Here is a 20,291-nt window from a genome sequence, read left to right as displayed (position 1 = left end):
TTTCCATTCGAACAGCAGCATGCTGTTTGCAAAGCTCACGGTGTTTTGCCAAACACTGAAGACCAGTGAGCCCACTAACCCTATCCTGATCATCATAATGCTTAAAGCATCTTTTGCAGACATGAATTCTATGCTTGTGTGCAGTGATTTGGGGCCCAACCAGGGCAGAAAATTTTTTGATGTAGGTGAAATGGGACGAATCGTCATTAACCAAGAGCAGAAGGTCGAAATGATGTTCTTTTTCTTCAGGAGCGACTCGTGCAGGTACAATATTCAGATTCTCGTCGATGCTGTAAATGTTGATGGAGACTCCAGGGTTCTGTTTTTCGAACAACGGTATTTGCCTGATTGGAGTAGGATACTCGATGTTCGTGAAGTTGAACTTCCCATCCAAGTCATGGTAGCGCTGGTTGACACGTTCAGGATGCTCACCTTCCATGTACTTCACAAGAATAGACCACTTAAAACACATGTGGTCTTCGAGGTTTTGTGGATTTATCACCGCATGTCTTGACTCGATGGTGGTAGGCAGTTCGATGTAGGAGCTGGCACGGAGTGGATCGAGCTTGTTTATGCGAAGTTGAAGTCGCTTAACGGCCGACAAAGTCCATCCTGACCCTTTTCCCATGTAATCTTCCTCCTCCTTGCAGATCTTACAGATGGACTCAGTAACTGCTTCCTCCACCTCATGAACTGCGTAGAGGGGCACATTAATGGTTTTGAATGCTCTCTTGTCTTCGCTGGCATCCACAGGTTTTTCGTAATCACACTCAAGCACGATGTTGAATTTGAGTGGACCGTTCTCCTCTATCTCCTCTACAAGTTGACTCATTATTTTTGCCTTGATGGAGTTCAGGTACGAGCAGATATCCTTGGCAGTACTTGACGTGTTTTCTGCCACGTACGTCTTCAAGTTGCCCTTGAAACCTACTTCGGCGATGATGAAACCATGGACATTGGCCAAACCCATGCCGGTCACCACCTTTGTTCGGCTGGTCGAAGGCTTGGGCGTAACTGCAGGCTTAATTGCTGCCATCCTCTGCTTCTTTGTTGGAGGTGGAGCAGGTCCCTTGCATACCTTGATGTGGGCTTTTAACTTATCTGCCCTGGCGAACTCCTTAGCACAGTTTTGGCATGAATGCACTATGCGGTTTGGGTTAAGACCGCAAGCCGACTTCTCATGTCGTCTAGCAAAATCAGCACGGACAAAGGCCTTGTAGCAGAAGCTACACCGCATGCCTGATGTCGTGGCGACAGCTCCAGTACATGATGCAAGGTGCTGCTGCATCTTGTCACTGCGAGCGACCATCTTTCCACATAGGTGGCACTGCTGGTGGTCACGATGCTGGTTCTCAGCACACTGACGCTCATGCCGGTAGCGGTTGTTGCCTGCCGTGAATGTAGCAGAGCAGAAACGGCATTTCTGAATGGTAGACGGCATCACAACAATCGGTAGACTGGCCTCAATGTACGGAACACGCAACGGTAGCTCGACGCACAGAGAACTATAACAAAAGAATTAAGAATACAATGTAGCTAGATGTTAACACGAAAAAGTTGCAAACATAACCTCAAAACTCTAGCCCTCAAGCTTACTAACCTAAACTGATAGCAATGTAACTAAATAAAAAAAGTTGCAAATATTACCTCAAAACTCTAGCCCTCAAGCTTACTAACCTAAACTACTAGCAATGTTACTAAATAAAAAAACTTGCAAACATAACCTCAAAGCTACTCCTTCATGTACAATCCTAAAAATGGTAGAATATTTAAAGTACTGATAAAAGTTAAAGCTGAAAAATATTCAAAGTTAACTAAAAATTATTGATTACATAACCTCAAAACTACTCTAATGCACACCCCAAAAATGCTAGAATATTTAAAGTACAGATAAAAGTTTAAACTGCAAAATTTCTGGTTACCTACATATAAGTGCACCGAGAAAAAACTAGCTAGCTGATAATCTACAAAAAAGCTGAGAAACATTCAATGTTAACGAAGCATGTAACATACCTCAGAAAACGATGAAGTGGAACTGTAGAACACGAAGTAGCGTTGGCGGTAGAAATCGTGGTAGCAGCGAAACTCACACACGAACTAGCTCACTCAAACTCTAAGAACACACTGAAGCTCCGACAGCTAATCCCGGCCTTTTATAGCCTCGGACCTGCTTGTTCTTGGAAAAACCATTAGGAACAGAGTATTTTTACCGAACCTACCAATAGGAATGTAGTATGTGGAGGGGAAGTACCACTGTCTTCGGAAAAACCCAGATGACTCATGCGCAGGTCGTAGCAGGCCTGTGAGGGGTGGGAGGTAGAAATGTAGGTAATAACTTAACATGACAAACCACTCTCGGACCCAGTCCTAAGTGCACCCACTAATGACATAGGTGATTAGGGATAAGGTTGCGAGGCACCGCCTGCATCATGATTTATCGCTCAGGAATGTCGTCTCGCAGTGCTGAGGGAACCCGAACAATAGACTTGACCGAGCCTGCTACGACAAGCTCGTTAACTCGCGACTTTGTGGCACCATGAGGCGCTTAGGTAGCAGTCATGGTCTGTGATAAGACTCGATAATCGTCAACAGTCCAAAAGCACTAGGGTAGGCAAGTTATGAAATAAAAGAAATCCGTATTCGTTTAATACATTTATTTAGTCAGAACACATACATATTACACAACTCCATTTTAGTTAACAAGTAAGCTATACACAAAAATTATTCCACATTAGTTATGACCAACATTCGTTTAAAATGTTTTAGCATTTCATTGCGAACAATCAGTTGAACATCCACAGTATGAAACATTTTGCTGATGTTCCAGGAACCAGCCCTTTTCGATACCATTTAAGGAGACTTTCCTTAAGCTCTCTTTTCATTGATCAAATAAAACATCCCCCCCTCTTCCCCTCCTATAAAGATGCTGCTTCACCATCATGCTAAAATTCTGTAAGACCAAAAAAAATTTACTTCCCTTAATTCTTACGCTAGAAATTTCATAAATCCTAGGATGCTGTTACTGCATCTAGAAATTAAAAAAAAAATATTATCTCATACAAGTTTTATATACATGTTAGACTTAACCATCCTACCACACACACACACACACACACATGCGCATGCATGCGTGCACTGAGATGAAATACATACTTGCCCACATAATGAACTTTTATTTACAAAGGCAACATACTAAAACACATAATATTCAAATTTAGTGCAGATTGGATGGTACCAGAAAACATACTGCAAAACGAGCGGACTCAACACTCGAGTCTTTACTAGGATTGGGCTGACGGATTGCCTCTGAAACGCCCTTGTTACCTTCAACGACTCATAATTAATACTTTTATCCATCAAAAACAAAAACAGTTTAACTAAGCAAAGATATACCCCAAACCCCTAAAAAAATTTTTATTACACAAGGCATTATTTACATGGCAGGAGACCGCACATACGAAGTGCGCAGATTCAGGTTAGAAATATTGATTAAAATAACTGCTAAAGATGCTATTTTGTTTATGAAAAAATTGCACATGAAATACAGACACTTGGTTATTTACACATACATGCATACATACATACATACATACATACATACGATACATACATACATACATACATACACATGGCTTCAGAAGGAAGTACGATATTTTGAAAACCACTGAAGACTTACATCTGTTTATGAAAAGGAGCTAAAAATTAATATTTTTTCAAAGTTAATTTTAGAGATGAAACATCATGTGCAAGTCATTGCATGCGAGAATATTTAATTACGCAATTATCTTCATTTTTCCCAAACCATAGGTCTGATGTCTGGATACCACACAAATCTCATACTTAACATATGCACTACGAGATGACTGCACGCCAGTCCAAGCCCCTGCGCTTAGAGACGAAACTGCACTAGAAACGTTAGCAAGCATTGCAATTATTTCGCTTCACTAACGCAGATTCGCCATGACTGGGTGGACTTCCTGAAACAGTAAACATAGGAAGTGAAAACACATTAAAATAATGCTTTTCAAAATAATTGTATAATATAAAACACTGCATATTTCTCGAAAATCACCACGCAACCGACAGCCCTTTCAATCACAATTCTGCGAATGCTATCACAGAATGCTAGATTTAGAAAGAAAGGATCATTTCTTCCTTCATTATGGAACTCAGTAATACATCACATGAAGAGAAACAAAAAAGGCACACACTTCGTTCTTAGACTCGTGCCGCCTCCTTGACAGAGAGAAAAGATTTTACACATAAAATAGTATATAATTCTTTTCCAGCGATGAAGCTGTACTAATATCACCTTGACAAGCTTAGATGATCTAGGGAGAGACAAAGTAAATATATTAACAAAAAAAAGTCCGCTCAAAATCATTTACAAACAAAATACTTAATATTCCTTCGATTACATATTTTTCTCAATTTAATAAATGAGAGAACACAAACATATGTTTAAATCACTATTTATAAATTTTAAACTCTCGTGTACATCAGGAAAATATATATATTATCATTCATTATTAGTTGTAATGTAAAAAATACAAAACAGTTCCTTTGTGGGATATGGAATGCTCACTCACGATCGAAAAAAGGAGTGGCTTCACTGTAACTTAAGGGGAGGGGAAAACCATCATGAAAGTTAGCGTTTCTCATATATTTGGATATATTATAGTAATCAAGCAAGTAATAACATTTGGTGGTAGGTATAATCTCCGCCTGATTAAAGTTTATTTACTAACATGAATTCACAAATTAAACGAATCTCTGAGTACATTTGCATATCTTTTATAGAAAAAATGCACAGATTTATTGTTTTATCATAAATAACCAAGAGCACACTAAAAAAAACCAACGAAATTCTCGCCAATAATAACCAACAACAGCACACAGAGAATAGAAAAAAAGATTTGTCAGCAATAACATGCAGCATGCGGAGAAAATCAGCATTTTATGGAGCAGTAATAACCATCATCACACAAAAAATAACAAAAAAATATATTGACAGTAATAACCAGCAGCACTCTGAGAAAATCAATAAAAATATAAACAGGAATACTCAACTGCAAAAAAAAATTACCAGCAAAATATTGTCAGTAATAAGATGCAGCACACGAAAAAAAAACTAACGAAATTCTTGTCGAGGAATAACCAAAAGCACGCTTAGAAAACCATCAAAATATTCACAGAAAAAAGGAAGGGCACTGAGAAAACCATCGAAATTTTTGCTAAATCACGATCAGTGAATCACGAGAAATGATATTAAAAAATAAAACTTACAAATATTCTGGCTTGTGAAAAATAGCTTTGCTTCAGCAAGGATAGAGTTCCAGTACAAGCCGGAATATTTGTAAGTTTTATTTTTTAATATCATTTCTCGTGATTCACTGATCGTGATTTAGCAAAAATTTCGATGGTTTTCTCAGTGCCCTTCCTTTTTTCTGTGAATATTTTGATGGTTTTCTAAGCGTGCTTTTGGTTATTCCTCGACAAGAATTTCGTTAGTTTTTTTTTCGTGTGCTGCATCTTATTACTGACAATATTTTGCTGGTAATTTTTTTTTGCAGTTGAGTATTCCTGTTTATATTTTTATTGATTTTCTCAGAGTGCTGCTGGTTATTACTGTCAATATATTTTTTTGTTATTTTTTGTGTGATGATGGTTATTACTGCTCCATAAAATGCTGATTTTCTCCGCATGCTGCATGTTATTGCTGACAAATCTTTTTTTCTATTCTCTGTGTGCTGTTGTTGGTTATTATTGGCGAGAATTTCGTTGGTTTTTTTTAGTGTGCTCTTGGTTATTTATGATAAAACAATAAATCTGTGCATTTTTTCTATAAAAGATATGCAAATGTACTCAGAGATTCGTTTAATTTGTGAATTCATGTTAGTAAATAAACTTTAATCAGGCGGAGATTATACCTACCACCAAATGTTATTACTTGCTTGATTACTATAATATATCCAAATATATGAGAAACGCTAACTTTCATGATGGTTTTCCCCTCCCCTTAAGTTACAGTGAAGCCACTCCTTTTTTCGATCGTGAGTGAGCATTCCATATCCCACAAAGGAACTGTTTTGTATTTTTTACATTACAACTAATAATGAATGATAATATATATATTTTCCTGATGTACACGAGAGTTTAAAATTTATAAATAGTGATTTAAACATATGTTTGTGTTCTCTCATTTATTAAATTGAGAAAAATATGTAATCGAAGGAATATTAAGTATTTTGTTTGTAAATGATTTTGAGCGGACTTTTTTTTGTTAATATATTTACTTTGTCTCTCCCTAGATCATCTAAGCTTGTCAAGGTGATATTAGTACAGCTTCATCGCTGGAAAAGAATTATATACTATTTTATGTGTAAAATCTTTTCTCTCTGTCAAGGAGGCGGCACGAGTCTAAGAACGAAGTGTGTGCCTTTTTTGTTTCTCTTCATGTGATGTATTACTGAGTTCCATAATGAAGGAAGAAATGATCCTTTCTTTCTAAATCTAGCATTCTGTGATAGCATTCGCAGAATTGTGATTGAAAGGGCTGTCGGTTGCGTGGTGATTTTCGAGAAATATGCAGTGTTTTATATTATACAATTATTTTGAAAAGCATTATTTTAATGTGTTTTCACTTCCTATGTTTACTGTTTCAGGAAGTCCACCCAGTCATGGCGAATCTGCGTTAGTGAAGCGAAATAATTGCAATGCTTGCTAACGTTTCTAGTGCAGTTTCGTCTCTAAGCGCAGGGGCTTGGACTGGCGTGCAGTCATCTCGTAGTGCATATGTTAAGTATGAGATTTGTGTGGTATCCAGACATCAGACCTATGGTTTGGGAAAAATGAAGATAATTGCGTAATTAAATATTCTCGCATGCAATGACTTGCACATGATGTTTCATCTCTAAAATTAACTTTGAAAAAATATTAATTTTTAGCTCCTTTTCATAAACAGATGTAAGTCTTCAGTGGTTTTCAAAATATCGTACTTCCTTCTGAAGCCATGTGTATGTATGTATGTATGTATGTATCGTATGTATGTATGTATGTATGTATGTATGCATGTATGTGTAAATAACCAAGTGTCTGTATTTCATGTGCAATTTTTTCATAAACAAAATAGCATCTTTAGCAGTTATTTTAATCAATATTTCTAACCTGAATCTGCGCACTTCGTATGTGCGGTCTCCTGCCATGTAAATAATGCCTTGTGTAATAAAAATTTTTTTAGGGGTTTGGGGTATATCTTTGCTTAGTTAAACTGTTTTTGTTTTTGATGGATAAAAGTATTAATTATGAGTCGTTGAAGGTAACAAGGGCGTTTCAGAGGCAATCCGTCAGCCCAATCCTAGTAAAGACTCGAGTGTTGAGTCCGCTCGTTTTGCAGTATGTTTTCTGGTACCATCCAATCTGCACTAAATTTGAATATTATGTGTTTTAGTATGTTGCCTTTGTAAATAAAAGTTCATTATGTGGGCAAGTATGTATTTCATCTCAGTGCACGCATGCATGCGCATGTGTGTGTGTGTGTGTGTGGTAGGATGGTTAAGTCTAACATGTATATAAAACTTGTATGAGATAATATTTTTTTTTTAATTTCTAGATGCAGTAACAGCATCCTAGGATTTATGAAATTTCTAGCGTAAGAATTAAGGGAAGTAAATTTTTTTTGGTCTTACAGAATTTTAGCATGATGGTGAAGCAGCATCTTTATAGGAGGGGAAGAGGGGGGGATGTTTTATTTGATCAATGAAAAGAGAGCTTAAGGAAAGTCTCCTTAAATGGTATCGAAAAGGGCTGGTTCCTGGAACATCAGCAAAATGTTTCATACTGTGGATGTTCAACTGATTGTTCGCAATGAAATGCTAAAACATTTTAAACGAATGTTGGTCATAACTAATGTGGAATAATTTTTGTGTATAGCTTACTTGTTAACTAAAATGGAGTTGTGTAATATGTATGTGTTCTGACTAAATAAATGTATTAAACGAATACGGATTTCTTTTATTTCATAACTTGCCTACCCTAGTGCTTTTGGACTGTTGACGATTATCGAGTCTTATCACAGACCATGACTGCTACCTAAGCGCCTCATGGTGCCACAAAGTCGCGAGTTAACGAGCTTGTCGTAGCAGGCTCGGTCAAGTCTATTGTTCGGGTTCCCTCAGCACTGCGAGACGACATTCCTGAGCGATAAATCATGATGCAGGCGGTGCCTCGCAACCTTATCCCTAATCACCTATGTCATTAGTGGGTGCACTTAGGACTGGGTCCGAGAGTGGTTTGTCATGTTAAGTTATTACCTACATTTCTACCTCCCACCCCTCACAGGCCTGCTACGACCTGCGCATGAGTCATCTGGGTTTTTCCGAAGACAGTGGTACTTCCCCTCCACATACTACATTCCTATTGGTAGGTTCGGTAAAAATACTCTGTTCCTAATGGTTTTTCCAAGAACAAGCAGGTCCGAGGCTATAAAAGGCCGGGATTAGCTGTCGGAGCTTCAGTGTGTTCTTAGAGTTTGAGTGAGCTAGTTCGTGTGTGAGTTTCGCTGCTACCACGATTTCTACCGCCAACGCTACTTCGTGTTCTACAGTTCCACTTCATCGTTTTCTGAGGTATGTTACATGCTTCGTTAACATTGAATGTTTCTCAGCTTTTTTGTAGATTATCAGCTAGCTAGTTTTTTCTCGGTGCACTTATATGTAGGTAACCAGAAATTTTGCAGTTTAAACTTTTATCTGTACTTTAAATATTCTAGCATTTTTGGGGTGTGCATTAGAGTAGTTTTGAGGTTATGTAATCAATAATTTTTAGTTAACTTTGAATATTTTTCAGCTTTAACTTTTATCAGTACTTTAAATATTCTACCATTTTTAGGATTGTACATGAAGGAGTAGCTTTGAGGTTATGTTTGCAAGTTTTTTTATTTAGTAACATTGCTAGTAGTTTAGGTTAGTAAGCTTGAGGGCTAGAGTTTTGAGGTAATATTTGCAACTTTTTTTATTTAGTTACATTGCTATCAGTTTAGGTTAGTAAGCTTGAGGGCTAGAGTTTTGAGGTTATGTTTGCAACTTTTTCGTGTTAACATCTAGCTACATTGTATTCTTAATTCTTTTGTTATAGTTCTCTGTGCGTCGAGCTACCGTTGCGTGTTCCGTACATTGAGGCCAGTCTACCGATTGTTGTGATGCCGTCTACCATTCAGAAATGCCGTTTCTGCTCTGCTACATTCACGGCAGGCAACAACCGCTACCGGCATGAGCGTCAGTGTGCTGAGAACCAGCATCGTGACCACCAGCAGTGCCACCTATGTGGAAAGATGGTCGCTCGCAGTGACAAGATGCAGCAGCACCTTGCATCATGTACTGGAGCTGTCGCCACGACATCAGGCATGCGGTGTAGCTTCTGCTACAAGGCCTTTGTCCGTGCTGATTTTGCTAGACGACATGAGAAGTCGGCTTGCGGTCTTAACCCAAACCGCATAGTGCATTCATGCCAAAACTGTGCTAAGGAGTTCGCCAGGGCAGATAAGTTAAAAGCCCACATCAAGGTATGCAAGGGACCTGCTCCACCTCCAACAAAGAAGCAGAGGATGGCAGCAATTAAGCCTGCAGTTACGCCCAAGCCTTCGACCAGCCGAACAAAGGTGGTGACCGGCATGGGTTTGGCCAATGTCCATGGTTTCATCATCGCCGAAGTAGGTTTCAAGGGCAACTTGAAGACGTACGTGGCAGAAAACACGTCAAGTACTGCCAAGGATATCTGCTCGTACCTGAACTCCATCAAGGCAAAAATAATGAGTCAACTTGTAGAGGAGATAGAGGAGAACGGTCCACTCAAATTCAACATCGTGCTTGAGTGTGATTACGAAAAACCTGTGGATGCCAGCGAAGACAAGAGAGCATTCAAAACCATTAATGTGCCCCTCTACGCAGTTCATGAGGTGGAGGAAGCAGTTACTGAGTCCATCTGTAAGATCTGCAAGGAGGAGGAAGATTACATGGGAAAAGGGTCAGGATGGACTTTGTCGGCCGTTAAGCGACTTCAACTTCGCATAAACAAGCTCGATCCACTCCGTGCCAGCTCCTACATCGAACTGCCTACCACCATCGAGTCAAGACATGCGGTGATAAATCCACAAAACCTCGAAGACCACATGTGTTTTAAGTGGTCTATTCTTGTGAAGTACATGGAAGGTGAGCATCCTGAACGTGTCAACCAGCGCTACCATGACTTGGATGGGAAGTTCAACTTCACGAACATCGAGTATCCTACTCCAATCAGGCAAATACCGTTGTTCGAAAAACAGAACCCTGGAGTCTCCATCAACATTTACAGCATCGACGAGAATCTGAATATTGTACCTGCACGAGTCGCTCCTGAAGAAAAAGAACATCATTTCGACCTTCTGCTCTTGGTTAATGACGATTCGTCCCATTTCACCTACATCAAAAAATTTTCTGCCCTGGTTGGGCCCCAAATCACTGCACACAAGCATAGAATTCATGTCTGCAAAAGATGCTTTAAGCATTATGATGATCAGGATAGGGTTAGTGGGCTCACTGGTCTTCAGTGTTTGGCAAAACACCGTGAGCTTTGCAAACAGCATGCTGCTGTTCGAATGGAAATGCCATCCCCTGTTCAAAATGGGCAGCCACCTGTTCTGCAGTTCAAAAACTTCCACCATGCTGATAAGATGCCGATCGTGGTATATTGCGACTTTGAAGCTATTCTGGAGAAAATCCATACATGCCGCCCGAATCCTGATGAAGCATACACGCTGCAGTATCAAAAGCATAAAGCATACAGCTACTGCATTTATGTGAAAGCTGATAACACCATCATTCCTGTACACCTCACTTCAGCACTTCCATCAGAGCCTGAATTGTATCGAGGTTGTGACGCAGAAGATAAGTTCATTTTTCGCATTGTGGAGATTGGTCATGATGTACAAAAAATATTTTCTACATCTGTTTCTATGACTCCGCTCACACATTCGCAGAACACTGCTTTTCTGCAAGCAAGTGTGTGTTGCTACTGTGGAGGAAAGTTCGGAGGATCTGCAAAGAAAGTTCGTGATCACAATCACTTTACCGGTGAATATCTGGGGCCTGCATGTAATGACTGCAACCTTCTCAGGCGCAGACCAAAAAAGTTGATTGTGTTCTTCCACAACCTGGCGTACGACCAGAACTTCATTATCAGGAAGTTGGGGTACGACAGTAAAGACATCTTCATAATCCCGAATTCAGAGGAGAAGCTGATAACGTTTACCAAGAAGTTGCATGATAAGTTCAGCATTCAGTTTGTCTATACGTTCCGTTTCATGAGTCGGGGTCTTGCTTCGCTCGCTGAGTTCTTGCCGGCAGACAAGTTTGTCAGTACTGCTGAGTTTTTCGCGCCTGATGAGTTGGAGTTGGTTACCCGCAAGGGAGTCTTCCCGTATGATTTTGTCGATTCTTTTGCTCGACTAGATGATACTAGTCTTCCGCATATCGACGATTTCTACAATAGTCTGACTGATTCCATGATTTCAGAGATGGAGTACGCTCATGCAGTGAAAGTCTGGGATAAGTTTCAGTGTGCTACTTTGGGGGAGTACGCTGACTTGTACCTAAAGACAGATGTTCTGATTTTGGCGGACGTATTCGAGAATTTCCGTTCCATATGTTTGGAGACATATAGTTTAGATCCGTCTCACTATATTTCTTGTCCAGGGTTCGCTTTCGATGCGATGCTTCGTACCACAGGTGTGCAGCTAGAGCTTCTCACAGATTATGACATGTATATGTTTGTGGAAGCAGGTATTAGGGGAGGAGTAGCGCAAAGCATTAAACGGCATTGCGTAGCCAATAACTCCTACATACCTGAGACATATGATGCATCCAAGCCATCTACATTCCTGGAGTACATTGATGCAAACAACTTGTACGGGTGGGCGATGTCTCTGCCGCTTCCAATTCGTCATTTCCAATGGGCAGACACATCCATTGATATCGTGTCTGTCCCAGATGATTCTCCTACAGGCTACATTATTGAGTGTGACGTGGAGTATCCTCACGAGCTCTACGAAAGTCATAAAGACCTACCATTTCTCCCCGTAAATCAGTGTCCGCCCGGCTCAAATCAATCAAAGCTGATGACAACACTTGAAAATAAGGAGCATTACATTGTACACTACAAAAACCTACAGCAAGCAGTATCGAATGGGCTGAGAGTGACTAAGATACACCGAGTCCTACAGTTTGAGCAGTCGGCGTGGTTGGAGCCCTATATTCGGCTGAATACCAACAAGCGGAAAGCCGCAGCCAACGAGTTCGAGAAGGAGTTCTTCAAGCTCGCTGTGAACTCAACATTTGGCAAACTAATGGAGAACAAGAGGCGGAGGCTCAAAATGGAGTTGGTGTGCTCTGAGAAGAGGTTCAAGAAGTTGGTGTGTCGTCCTTCCTTCAAGGACCGTACAATGTACGAACCGAATTTGTCTCTAGTCCACCTTAATCACGAGACCATCATTTTCGACAAGCCGATCTATGCCGGGCTAGCAGTACTCGACCTATCAAAGACTCTAATGTATGACTTCCATTACAACACCATGAAACCCCGTTACCATGACAATATTCACCTGATGTATATGGATACAGACAGTTTCGTGTATGAGATCCAGACACAGGACTTCTACCATGATCTCAGAGCCGACCCTACACTGATGTCTAAATTCGACACCAGCTGCTACCCTTCCGACCACCATTGCTTCTCCCCCATCAACAAAAAGGTTGTTGGAAAGTTTAAGGACGAGTGTGCGGGAGAAGTGATGGAGGAGTTTGTAAGCCTACGGGCCAAACTCTACGCCTACAGGTGTGGTGGTAAGAGCGAGAAAAAGGCCAAGGGCATCCAGCGATGTGTGGTCAAAAACCACATAACATTCGATGACTACCTGGATGCCCTGCAAGAACACCGCACAATGAGGGCAGGTGTTAGAGCAATTCGCTCCCGGCAGCATATACTATACAGCGAATATAGCAATAAGCTGGCCATAACGTGGGAGGACGACAAACGGCTCATCTGCGAAGATGGTATCCGCACGGTCCCCCACGGATATGTTGGAGGCGACGAATAATTTTTTTCTGTACATAGTTTTTGATGTAAATAGTTTGGCAGTTTGGTTTTTTCCATTTATTTTATAGTTTTTCTGATTTCGTTGTATAGTTTCCGTTTTTGTTGTGTAAAATATGTTTTTAATTTAATAAATACAATTTTACCTACATGTTGTTTATTATTTTTAATATAGAACCTATATCCCCCGAGGTACTGATACTTATAAATGTCTTACAGAATGGTGAAATGTAATTATACACAAACATTAAAATATCTGCTTCCATGCAGCTTTTAAACACGAGTACGCAAACATGAGAAGGGAATATTACTTGTGAGTTAGGACTCAGAAAAATTTCTGGTCCACTAAGATGGAGTAATAAATGTTTTTTTTAATTTTCATTACTTAAACTATCACATCCACAACGCTAGTATTGATAAAATATATTTTAGTGAAAACCTATAAATGATAAGACTTTAAGAATAATGGTGGTTACAACAACAAAATGACTGTGGATTTTGTGGATTGTGTGATTTATTTTAACAAAATTTGCGAATTTTTTTGGTTATAAGGGTCATAATAATGTTAATAGAGAATTGAAACTCGACCTTACATACACTGGCGTACTTTAAAAACCTACACTTGGTGATACCATCAGATGAAATCAAGATGGTGGTCTTCACTAAATAAGATGGCTGCCTCCGGCAGGCAGCGATGGTGTATATGTTTTATTTTGATAATAAATTTATTTTAAAGAATGCGGTGTAACGAAAAATTGTAACAGGGGTGAGTGGGGTGTTCGATGACGATATCATTGTAACAGAGGAGCGGGTGCTAGATGGTGTATTCGTAATGTAGAGGAGTGGGGTGTTCGATGCATAGGTTTTTTTAATTAAAATTTTATTAAATAATATATTTTTTTCATTTAAATCGGATAATAAATAAAGATTTTCAAGATGGCGGACGAAACTCGAAATGTCGGAATGTTCTAGAAAACAAAATTGCTGAATGTTCTAGAAAACAAAATGGTGGTTAAAACAAAATGGCCGCCGGGGTCAAAGGATAAGGTCAAATCCAAGATGGCCGCCGAAAGTGACGTAATCCAAAATGGCTGCCGCGGATCCCTGGATCCCCCTCCCTCCTCCCCTGTCCCAGGATCGGCTATACTTATCTACTACCACAAGTTCACATACCAGACATTTACCAAAGATAAACTCACCTAATTACATCCAACACACGAACCTTATTATATAGGACGTTCCTTCTAGACCAATGGGAAAATATTCAAGCGCTAATGGATTAGGTTGTTTTGTAATGGAAAATCGTTTCGGCGTGGTTAAACAGATTACGGAAGGTAACTTGTCGCAGGGAAGTTACTTACGCCTTGTGGTTAGGCAGATGGCTGTACGTTTAGGAGCCGCATGCTGCCTACCAACTGACAGTGGCAGCCACATAGAGAAGCGGGTTTTGCACCGTGTTCGTGAGAATCGCGGCGTCTTAAGCTGGGTGCACAATTTAAAAAGATAATAATAACAGTTGGTCGTGCGCACGAGTTTTGACAGCCATGTTTTCGAACCTACTGTTTCACAATAGCGCATAGGAAGGTCGTGTGCATGAGAGACAGGTCGTGCGCCTAGATGCATGGCGCAACAACCAACGATAGTAGACTAGGAAGACATTTTAGCGGGACTAGAGAACTGTTCATATTTAGCAATCATATTGTGGCAAGAAATCGCGAAGATATTACAATGCTCAGGTGTAATTCCGGCTTTAAAAATAAATTAATCCTATTACTTATAAGTCTCTAGCAAAAATTGTAAATAAAATAAATGTGTTATGGTTAGAATGGTTAACTAAAAAATTTATATAACTGTATGTTCAAACACTGTGCTCTCAAATTGTTGGTCAGATGTCACGGGATAATCATTTTGTAGTTAATATAGTTACTAACACTGCCAACAGATGTCTGATACATCGCGAAATTTCATTGGCTGAAATCACTAGTGAGATTTCAATTGTGAACCGACTTCGCACAGCCGTGCACACGGCCTGCTGTGCACTCGCCTTAGTCGCGAGGATACAGGCAAGTGGCCAGACCGGGAACTAGCACGTCTTCCAGAGCACGTGCACCCGTGTTACAGTGGCGGCTCCAGGAACACTTCTCGGGAGGGGCCGTCGTACCAGGAAAGGACGCATGTCGGAGATTAGCCTTGAAATGTTTACAAATTCATTTCCTCGAGTACTGAACTTGTATTTTTTTTCCATACGGATTTTTGTGGGGAAAAAAAAGTTTAACACATACGTTTAAATATTTAAGTAAACATAAATACACCTTCCAAAATAAAATTTTAGTTTGGGGAGTGGCTGCACCTACCCCAACTTGCCCCTTGTTACAATATTTGGAGTCAGGCTGGGTGCACCACCGATTTTATTTTTAGATATACATACCATAGGATACTATAGGACAACATTCCGCCCGAAGTTGAACAGTCGGAAACTTATCGAAGGGCAGGGGCAGGATGCGGGACCAGAACAGGATCCATGCCGAATGTGCGAAGAAAAGAGAGGAGAAGTTTCCGGTGAATTGCTCCTCATTGCCGCAGAATTGTTTGTGAGATGATAACTGTGACCTGCGGAGAGGATTATTTCCTGGCGAATTGTCATATTTTAGTGACAAACAGAGATACAAAAGAGTCATCATAGTAATATGTAGCTTTCAGGCTTTTATTTTATGAATCAAAAGTGCGAACAAAATCAAATAAACAGCGGGGATAAAAAAAAATGAAAGATGGATCAGAAAACAAAAAAATATATATATATTAAAAAATATATGTCGGATGAAAATTCATCCAGTGCAGTCTTGACGTTAGTTGTAAGTATATTTTTAAAGGGTTCAGTTCCTTTCGCCCATAATAAAAAAACACATAAAACTAATGCCTACGTACAGGGGCGTTGAAAGATCTTTGAAATAACGGGTTTAGAAAAAAAAATACTTACAGTTTTTTTTTGTTTTTTTTTCTTTTAAATGGAAATTAACTTAATCAAATTTTAAAGCACTAGAACAATTTTATTAGGTTGATCATTACAAAGGCTTACTCAAAACTCAGAATACGTATAGTGTGAACCAGCAAATTTGCCTGAGCTTGTCTCTGGCCGGGACCGAACCAGCGACCGCCGGCGTGGCGGGACGCCTGAAGCGGGCAGGCGGCACCTGGCACGGGCCCGTGTGGTCGCGGCGGGCCGTGTGACGTCACAAGGGCGTGCCTAGCAGGGCGTGGCGCGCCCCAAACACGCCACCCTCTTTCTCCTCTCCCACCCTCCGTGCACGCCGCGTGGCTCAGTTGCTCTTCACCGCCGCGCTGGTAGCTGTCCGGCCGGGACGTCGTCACAACACAGCGGTGTTAGTCCCTTCATTAATTATGCCGTGTGCTTATTATCCCCATGCAATAAATTATCTAACAAAACCTGTGGATTTCATTAGAATATTTAAGAAATTTCAATATGATAAATATTTTGATAACAGAACATATATTAATGAAATTGATCAAAGAACCAGGGGCGTAGCCAGGGTGGGGGGGAGGGGGTTAGGGGTTCAAACCCCCCCTTAGCACCAAATCTTTAATTAATTTCTTATTCATCACTCAAACAAATTTCATATTAAAATTAATAAAATTTTTACCATTACAATATTTAAATTTAAGTACCGAAAACTGCTAAAATAGCACTATTTTACACGTTAAAATCCAAATTTTCCCGGGCGAGGACCCCCTCACCCTCCGATTTAATACGGGGGGGGGGGGCATGCTTCTTAACACCCCCCCATACACAAAACCTGGCTATGCCACTGCAAAGAACCAGGTGTGAACCTTTAGGAGAGTCAACATGTAATATTGCTACAAAAGTAATTGAAAATATCAAAATAATTAAATAAAAAAACAAAAAAAATATTTAGATCAACATATATTACTAGATTTGGGACCTGCAGTTCTTGGCAAGGGCAGGAAGGATAAATGGCATTGCACCCTGACGCCACAGTACCTTGCTACTAAGCAGACATATTGTCTTGAGTACCACCAAATCTTACATCCAAACCCTACCTACTCCGCCTGTAAACCTCACCCTATCCACTACCATTACTCCCCTCCCCTCTTCCTCTCCTCTTTATTCCTTATTCTTGGAAGTCATCATTTACTCACAACCATACGTGTAATAAAGATATAGAGGTCACACTATTGATCCACCCAAACAGCTTGGCACTCACTAGAAGAAAGTAAAGTTCCACACCATTGACTTTATGGTCCAATGAACACATTGAAACGAAATTGTGGCAAGTAATAAATTTGGTAATTTTTGTGATATTAAAATTTAAAAAAAAATAATGATCCATGTGAAGAGTGCAGCAGTAGAGAGCTGATTTACTTTCACTTTGGCTCATGAATTACAACATATTCAGTTTATAAGCTACATTTAGCTGACTGCATGTCTGATTTGACAACATACCATTAAGTTTCTTAGGTCCTAAGAATGTTGGAACAGAAGACCTACAGAAACAAGGTCCAAATCCATAAGTGGAGCAGTAAGGGTGGTCATTGCTCTTAGAAGTTGGAAAATGTTTAACTGGAATAAATGAGCAAGTGATGTTGATATTTTAATGTAATTTTCTGCCAAAATATTATGTGTGTTTCAGAGGAGATTTTTGTGCTTTATTTTTACGGTAAAGGATGTGTCATTCTCCAGACAATTTGTGATAACTTGCACAATCGCATTGCTCATGTACACTAGTCACTAGTCAGTGTACATGTACATCACTCATCTCTTACAGATCCTCTTACATCACTCATCTCTTACAGATCCTCTTCCCCTCTGAGCCAATAAGCTGGTATCATCTTTATGCGTGAATTCATTTTTGTAATGTTTTTTTGTAAAATGTAAAGCTGTGCTTCTCTCTCCGTTTTTGGGTTCTTGTATTTTCATTTCATTAATTTGTTTTTAGAGCAAATCTTACTGGTATTTCATTTTTGAATTTTCTATATATATATTTTGTTGCAAATTTTGTCACCATATGTATGATGACCATTTTTCCTTTGACTATTTGCATCTGACAACTTATTAGATGTGATGTGGATAGTGAATACAGTTAAACTTCCACTGCCCTATTTTTGGTAAAAGTTGTTTACATAAATCTCAGAATAAGCCAAAAAAAACCCTTCCATCATGGCAGGTGTGGTAAAGCCGTATATGTTTAACCAGAATTCCAGAATTCAGCAACCAATAAATATCTGTGGTTGCAACTGTCACTTGTGGTGTAATGCTGCCGCATTAATTTAAACACTTGCATCTCTAGGAAATGTGAAGCTGTGTGGATGGTACTGACGTGTTGTGCTGTGTTGCAGGTGTGATGGTTCGGCAGAACCTCTTCTCCTTCCTCTATCTGCTGCTGCTGTTTGTGCTGCCATTCGTGAAGGTACCAACTGCCAAGACCATGGCAGGTGAGTGTAGCTGTGGCATCACCTAGCTGAGCACCTTTTAGAAGAGGTGTTGCTAGGGGGAGGATATCGAGATAGATTCCCTGCAAAATTCTATGAAATAGACACACTTCTAAAGATCTGCTAAAAAAACTTTTAACTTGTAATTTGTGTTTCACCTAAATTGTTCGTAAAAGAACACTTTTGAAACTGCTAAGTAACCATTAAGTGCTTTTGTCAATGTTTGACATTTAATGCTAAAATATAGCCCTCTCCGAAATAAAATCCTGGGTACACCCTGTTTTTAGCTCCAACTATTTGCTCGTTACTTTAGTGTATGTATGTTACAAACTTTATAACATGAACTAAGTCACAAACCTAGTATTAGTTAGCTATATTATTTAGTGATCTATAACATGTATATATGAACAAAACATGTAATTGTTATTAATCTTAGATGCTATTTGATTAGTAATTTTGACTGGTTTTTGTTTCTTAAACATTTTATTGAAGTGTCATGGGGAAAAAAAAAACTATTCACTCTTTATTTTATTATTAAATTTTCTGATGTAAATATTTTTTCTAAATTTTTTTTACTTTAGAAAGTTTCAGTTTAAAAATTTTATAATGTCTCTTAAGGTGGATTTACCATTATTTACCATTTACTAATAGTGAGAGAATATAAATACTGTACCTTATACTGTATGAGTTTATATGACTATATATATATATCAGATGTATTGCAAAATCAGATATAGTATAAAATCAGAAAGGATGACTGTCACTGTAATATTTATTTACTGATAGTCTCTGGAAAGTTAATTTTTCAGTCATTTTTTTTTGTTGAGTTTTTACTTCTGATAGATAGGTGGTGATAATGGTAAAGTAAAATATTTAGCGGCTTTCACTCATTGAGACACTGTCAACAGATAAAATAAATCAAAATATTCTTGAAATAAATATTTTTAATTAAATAGCTTACCTTGATTTGTGATTACATTGATCAGTAAAATGAAATGAAATGAGAATTCTACAAGGTGATATTCCAAATTTATGTAAGAAAAATGTTGTTAGGAATTATTTAATGCTTCCTGTGGTACATAGTAGGTATGGATTTAGATAATTTTCTGACTATGTATACTTGTTCTAAAGATTTCAATTTTTTTGGTATTATTATTGATAATTTTCAAAGACGACATGGGAACATCCCTGCCATCCGTGGCGTTGACTACATGATGTCACCTTTTACATGCGTGACCCTCTCTCTGTCGTGGTATCAGGCCAATCACCAGAGTTATTTATGCATGCTAATGGTAGCATGTTTATAGGTTGGCAGAGTAGTAGTTTAGTTAAAGAGTCGATCTGTTTACATACTTTACCTTGTTGTTGGGTGCTATTTTGAACATCTGTGGCAGGTCTGGCAACTGGTAAAAGATGGGGTTTTAGATCACATACATGTATTTGTGTTTAATTTAAAAAAAAAAAAAAGTGGTTTGGTGGTGTAGTAGGAAAAATTGCACATATTTATAAGCTGTAACGCAGCTTTGAAAAAGTGGGGTCCTAGAAGAGTCTATTTATTGTACCTAGATCCATGGCCATTATTTTTGGAAATTGATACCCCCAACGAGGTATTTCATACTTAAAAAAAAAAATCTCAAGTTAGTAAAAGAACTAAAAGTTATAGGATATCTCACTCAGCTTGCTCATTGAGGTGAATGTTT

At 39.0% G+C, this 20,291-nt stretch overlaps 1 protein-coding gene across 13 annotated transcripts in view; it reads left to right on the top strand.

Annotated features, from left to right (window-relative positions):
• The window catches only part of LOC134533037 (piezo-type mechanosensitive ion channel component-like), a 171,845-nt gene that overhangs the window by 24,404 nt on the left and 127,150 nt on the right, over positions 1 to 20,291 (top strand). For all 13 annotated transcript variants that reach the window (XM_063370197.1, XM_063370196.1, XM_063370195.1 and 10 more), the window contains exon 2: positions 18,499 to 18,594. In XM_063370197.1, the coding sequence (XP_063226267.1) occupies positions 18,499 to 18,594 (96 nt within the window). The remainder of the gene's footprint in view (positions 1 to 18,498; positions 18,595 to 20,291) is intronic.

The sequence above is a fragment of the Bacillus rossius genome, chromosome 6 (genome assembly GCF_032445375.1).
Source record: "Bacillus rossius redtenbacheri isolate Brsri chromosome 6, Brsri_v3, whole genome shotgun sequence".
NCBI classification, from domain to species: Eukaryota; Metazoa; Arthropoda; class Insecta; order Phasmatodea; family Bacillidae; genus Bacillus; species Bacillus rossius.
Note: the sequence above shows the minus strand (reverse complement) of the source record. Positions and strands in the feature narration are given on the sequence as shown.